Source organism: Nematolebias whitei, chromosome 1, assembly GCF_014905685.2.
Source record: "Nematolebias whitei isolate Nwh7 chromosome 1, NemWhi1, whole genome shotgun sequence".
NCBI lineage: Eukaryota > Metazoa > Chordata > Actinopteri > Cyprinodontiformes > Rivulidae > Nematolebias > Nematolebias whitei.
This window is the reverse complement of record NC_056498.1, coordinates 67,763,581-67,769,620: the sequence shown is the minus strand read 5'-3', so window position 1 is coordinate 67,769,620 and position 6,040 is coordinate 67,763,581. Positions and strand designations below refer to the sequence as shown.

General features: G+C 43.2%; 1 protein-coding gene across 1 annotated transcript; it reads right to left on the bottom strand.

Moving 5' to 3' along the window:
- Window positions 1-506: 506 nt before the first annotated feature.
- LOC119419642 (piggyBac transposable element-derived protein 4-like) lies at window positions 507-2,808 on the bottom strand. The gene has a single exon (XM_037687002.1). It carries the CDS (start codon window positions 2,545-2,547, stop codon window positions 775-777), a length of 1,773 nt encoding a protein of 590 aa, XP_037542930.1. The 5' UTR covers window positions 2,548-2,808; the 3' UTR covers window positions 507-774.
- Between the last annotated feature and the right edge of the window lie 3,232 nt (window positions 2,809-6,040).

The following is a 6,040-nucleotide window of genomic DNA, read 5'->3' as shown; positions in this document are numbered from 1 at the left end:
CTCTTTAATCCGGACCAAGTGGTAAGCGTTTCTTAAATCAAGTTTGGAAAAGATTGTAGCAGATTGGAGGTGCTCATGAATGGAGTCAATTAAAGGTAAGGGGTACTTGTTTTTAATAGTGATGTTGTTTAGACCTCTGTAGTCAATGCAGGGTCGGAGGGTCTTGTCTTTCTTTGATACAAAGAAGAACCCCGCACCGACTGGAGAGGTGGACGGGCGAATTATACCAGAGTCGAGAGATTCCTCAATATATTTCTTCATGGACTCCCTTTCTGGTCCTGATAGATTGTATAGTCGACTGGCTGGTAGCGAGGCCCCAGGGAGGAGGTCGATGGCACAGTCGTACGGGCGATGAGGTGGTAGGGACAGAGCGCTTTGTTTATTAAATACAGGAGCAAGGTCGTGATATACAGAAGGAACAGAAGACATGTCAGCTTTTTCTAAAATTGTGGTCTCCACAGGTCGGTTGGAGACTGCAGAGCGTAAACAATGTTTTAACCCTTGTATTATGTTGAGAAAAAAATACGTTTATTATGTTGCGGGTCATTTTGACCCGCATTGTGTAAATCCACTCAAAACAGTCATAAAATGAAGTTAAACCAATAAGAACTTTATTTTAGATTATACAAATATTTAGAAGAGATGAGAAGTAGAGATATACACTTCCAACACTATATTAAAGAACTCCTGATTTCAATTTTTCCCTCTTCACGAACCCTTTTTTTTTTGCATTTAACTTGCCGCATTTTCTCGGGTTTTTGACAGTCAACATTTTCAGCGTTCCCCACATGATGGACAGAATGTGACTATGTGCTTTTTGCAGATGTATTTCTTGCATCTCACACAAGAGGTAGTTGTTTTACTGTCATCTCGAGAGGGACAGACTTGGCATCTTTTGCGTTTCTTTGTACCTGTATCCAAAGGATCCATTGTGGGTTGGTCAGATGCCCTGCCCTGGACCTTTGCGATGACAGCAGCAGCTGCTGGGGATCTAGCTGGCCTGACCCGGTTCTGGATCTTTGGAGTGACGAGTGCTTTGCCTAGTTCTTCCAGGAAAAGTCGACGTCGGTACAGTTTGCTGGCATTCCACTGCTGGTTGATCTCAATCCACAGCACATAGGCATTGTAAGCAGACACATCCAAAATGTTGTAGAAAACCACCAAAGGCCAACGGGCAGTCTTGCGCTGACAACTATATGTTGCTGTGACTTTGTCAAGATTGTCAACTCCCCCTTTTGTGGAGTTGTAATCCAGAATCATTTGCGGTTTCATGTCCTCTCGTGTGCTCAGAGATGCGTCTTTGTGCATTGTGCTCATCACAAGAACATTCTTGTTTCTTTTTGGGCAGTAAGAAACAAGTGTTGTTTTCTCTGTGAAAGCAAATTTTGAGGAATGCAGAGGTCTTCCTTGCATCTTCAGAATCTCACTGGGAAGTTCTGGCTTATTTTTTCTGACTGTTCCCAACATAGTCAGCTTTCTCTTCTGAAGTTCATCTCCAAGACGGTAGGATGTAAAGAAGTTGTCACATGTAATGTTATGACCTTGCAGCCCTTCAGTCATCTCCAAAACCACACGCATTCCCTGATTCTTCTCAGGTCTTCCTCCAGGTGGCTTTCCAGTATATACTTGCAGGTTCCAAACATAACTGGATTTTGCATCACAGGCTGCCCACATTTTGATGCCATATTTCGCAGGCTTGTTTGGCATATACTGTCGGAATGGACAGCGTCCTCTGAATGGAACGAGGCGCTCATCGACAGTAACATGGGGGCCAGGATTATACAATAAAGGCAGGATTTCGACCCATTTATTCCAGACATCTCTGATTGCTGCAAGTTTGTCTCTCTCACGTCGATCAGCTCTGGTGTCACGGTTGTCAAATCGGATCACACGAGAGATCATGTGAAATGTCTCCAAAGACATTGTTGCTCGGAAGATTGGCCTTCCATTCTCTTCATTCCATAAACTTGCAGTTGCTTCACCCTTTGACCTGTATACGCCAGCTAACACCAGGATTCCAATGTAAGCATGCAAGTCAGTCGGATCCAGTGGCTTCCATTTCTCTTGAAAGACACGCTTCCCCTCCAAGTTGGTCATGTTGAGGATTATCTTCTCTATGGGTGGGGATATGAAGAGCTGAAATGCTGATTCAATATCATCAACTCTTGTGACAGCAAATCTTGTAGGACCAGGAATCATTTTGATGACATTACAAGATGACAATCTACCTTGGCTTTGGTGTGGTGATGTTGACCATTTTATTTTACCATCTTTAGATGTCCATGTCCCCTCTGTGGATGACGATTGTTGCATTTCTTGGTTTTCATCTGAAGAAGGGACACCTGCAGACTCGTCCTCTGAATCCTCCTCATCATGGGAAAATTGAAAATCTGGATCATCAATGGCATTGTCCTCTGGCTCTGAAGGATCCTCTGTCTCTGAAACCTCTTCCTCTACATCACTATCCCAGTTCATAAGCTGCGAAAAAGCTTCTTCAGCTGTAAATCGTCTGGAGCTCATTTTTGGTGTTTCTCCAAGAACGGGCATGGAAACAGTGACAAGGACAGGGGAGAGAAAGTCCCTCTTCCACACACACCTGGTTCTGAATGTTTATTCAGAGGCAATCAAAATGAAGTACATCAAAGACTTTTTTTTTGGATTTTTAACAGCTACTCTGTGTGCGGGTCAAAATGACCCGCAACATCATCTTTGTATACAAACTGTGTGCAGACATTTAACAACACATCAAAGAGTCCAGATTTTACATAGAAGTTCATGACCCTAGAGGAGAAAAAGTCACAACATTTCATGGAAAAAAAGAAAGGATAACCTGCACTTTGATCAACACAAAAATTGAAACGGGTCAAATTGACCCTTAACATAACACAAGGGTTAAGCAATTATCACTCCATTTTTCTATCCTCCCCAATTTCCAATTGATGCAGGGATTATGTTTCTTGAACCAAGGGTAGCCTAAAATGAGTTGAGTATTGGGAGATTCAAACACATAAAAGTCATTAATTTCATGATGGTTTCTTGAAATGATTAAGTGTAACTCAGTAGTCTTGAGGTTGATCTGGGCTAAAGTCTCACCAGTAACCCCCGCGATAGCAACAGAGGGGATTTTTTGAGTGGGTAAAAATAGTTTTTGGACTAAATTCAGGCTAATTAAATTTTGTTCAGCTCCGGAATCTATCAAGGCTTTGACAGGAAGGTGGTTCTGATTGATCTGAATGAGTGTGGGTAACATGAGTCTGCTGGAGGGAGAAAAAGAGGAAGAACCCACCAATATCTCCCTTATTGACGGGCGGTCTCGTTTCCCCGGAAAGGACAGTTGGCTATATAGTGACCGGGGTTGCCACAATAAATGCATGAATTTGTATCACGACGTCTTTGTTTCTCCTCTGTAGACAGACGAGTTCGACCTATCTGCATAGGTTCGGGTTCCGGAGGTTCAGAGAAATGTCTGGTCGAAACTGCAGGTTGACTGGGAGGCGAGCCTGGAAATGAGTCTCCCTGGGATTTGTAGTTTCCCAGTGGTGTTCGGTGTAAACGAGGCTCACCTGAAGGCATCGCGGAACCGGAAGTGGTGAAGCGGTGGGAATTGTAGTTCCTTTCTCTTCGCCGTTCCCGGAAGCGCTCGTCTAGAGCTACCGCCAGGTCTATGAGCTCGTCGAAGCTTTCGGGTTCGTCCCGTGCAGCGATCTGGTCCTTGATGGGGTCAGACAGAGAGTGTAAAAAGGTACCTTGCAGTGCCGTTTCATTCCATCCGGTCTGGACCGCGAGAATACGGAACTCGAGGGCGTACTCCGCGACAGGCCGACTGCCCTGGCGTAGTCCGAGAAGCCTCTTTACGGCGTTCGGCTCCCGCAGCGGTCGATTGAAGATCTTCAGGAACTCCTTTAACAAGGTATCAAATGAAGCAGTCTCAACGTCATGGAATTGAAAATTAGAATTGGCCCAACGAAGTGCATCACCCTTTAATTGATTAATGAAATACGTGATCTTAGTTGAGTCAGATGAATAGAGCTGAGGGGCTCCCTTGAAGGCAAGCTTACATTGTAGGATGAATCCTCCACACAGGCTGGGGTCTCCGGAAAAATATTCAGAGGGTTTAATTATTACCTGTTGGTTTGTTGGTGTGACTTCTGGAATTGGGTTGGAGGAGTTGTTTACAGGAGAAGTACTAGATTCTGTAGAAGAAGGAGAAGATCTTTGGTTTAGAGAAAAAACCATACCTCCAAGTTCTCTTAGATTCTCCTGGATTTCTTGCTGTTGGGTTAGCACTTGTTGAAGTATCCCCTCTATTCTGGTAATTCGTTCCATCTGTGAAGAGGACGAGGTCTGCTCGTCTCTGGTCTCGTTCTGGGTCTGTTTTGGCTGGAGCATTTCTGTAATGACTAGCGGAACCCAGATTGGTACAAGACCAGAACGAAGCAGACTCAGATCTTAGAAAAAAGGAAACAGTGTTTATTATATACAGTGTAGGGGGTTTGTATACATATATGGCAGTCCTCCGGCGATCAGATGTAGGCGTCGGGAACCAGGGTAGGGCGGAATGTACAAGCAGGTCTGGCTGGAGAAAACAGGAGGACAGGACTGGCAACAGAATCCGCTCGACGAGTCTGGCAGATGAGTGGCTCGACAGGTCTGGCAGGCAGGTGGTTGATGAGGCAACAAGGATGGAGTCAGACAGGCAGGGTACTGCGGGCATAAAGAACAAGATGAGAGTATGTCGTATACTCACACGTTTAGGCTGGAGGCATAAATACCAATAAAGCTCAATGCTCCAGCGATGAGTCACACAGGACTGCAGCCTTAAGTAGAGGTGTTCCTCATCAGGTGGATGGCCGTCAGCTGGTGTTAATTAACGGCCATCTTGGAAGAAGGCTGCAGACATTGGGACTCCTACATTTTAAATGTAATCTGTTGAAGACGGGCATATTTAGACCAGTTCTTTCAATATTTAATATTTATTACCAGAGTGGGTTTTAGTCCTGACATTTGCCTCAATCATTTTCTCTCAGGGTAGAGCTCCTGTGCATGCGTCAGAACAGTGGAAAAGAGAAACCCACTGTTATAGAGAACTCATAGTAAATCTGGACTAGAGCTGGCTGTCAAAAAGCACTTGACCATGGAGTCTTCCACATGCTGTTTGGCAAACTTTAGGTAAAAATAGTCCAACACTTTTTCAACAGTAAAGGAGTTGTTGGTATTTCCAAATGAGTAGTGAAGAGATGACAGGAGGATTAAATGCTGAGTAACTTCTCTGTATGCAGTGAGTAAGATTCAACTAGTAATAGGTGAAGGAATACAAGGTTTACTCAAGAAATGGAGTCCAGGTTACTTCAGGAGCACATGCAGGATTTTTGTGCAGAGAAAATGGTAAAAATATTCCCTTCAGATTGTACTAGAAAAAAAAAACTTTCATAAGGAAATGTACAAGATATTAACACTAACAATGACTGTGCTAAACCTTAAATACCCAAGGCTTCAATCAGCAAAGATGACTCTTCTAGCTGCTGGTGAACCCAGCAACATGTTCTGAGTTAATCAGCATAAAGAACTAAAACCCTGACAAATAATAATATCTCTGAGTTGAATAAAGGCCATTACTTTAAAGGGGGTGAATACTTATGCAGTCATTCATTTTATAATACATGTTTTTAATTGGTAATAATCAGTAGAAAGTTGTTTTTACCTTGACAGATGCTCTATGTATGAAAACATGTGTTGAACAGTAAAAATATCTTCTGCATGTAGAACTGCATGAGTCATTCTAAAAGAAACACTCACCAATCCTTCCCAGAATAAATAAAGGATTTGAAGAAAAATAGTTTAGGCTATGCAAGCAGTGATTCATACATAAACTTTGCAGTTCTCCCTGATATACATACTTATACCACAATATCCATCAATTTCCACAGATCCAATAAACAGTTGTTTGGAAGAAAAGTGTGATCGTAGAAGTTTCTGTAACTCAGGAAATGTTGTTACAATGACTCTGACAGCCAAACAGGAGTTAAGTTGTAGTCCACAC

Excerpts from the sequence above, each read along its gene's own strand:
- LOC119419642 (XM_037687002.1), bottom strand. The coding sequence starts at position 2,547 with ATGCCCGTTCTTGGAGAAACACCAAAAATGAGCTCCAGACGATTTACA.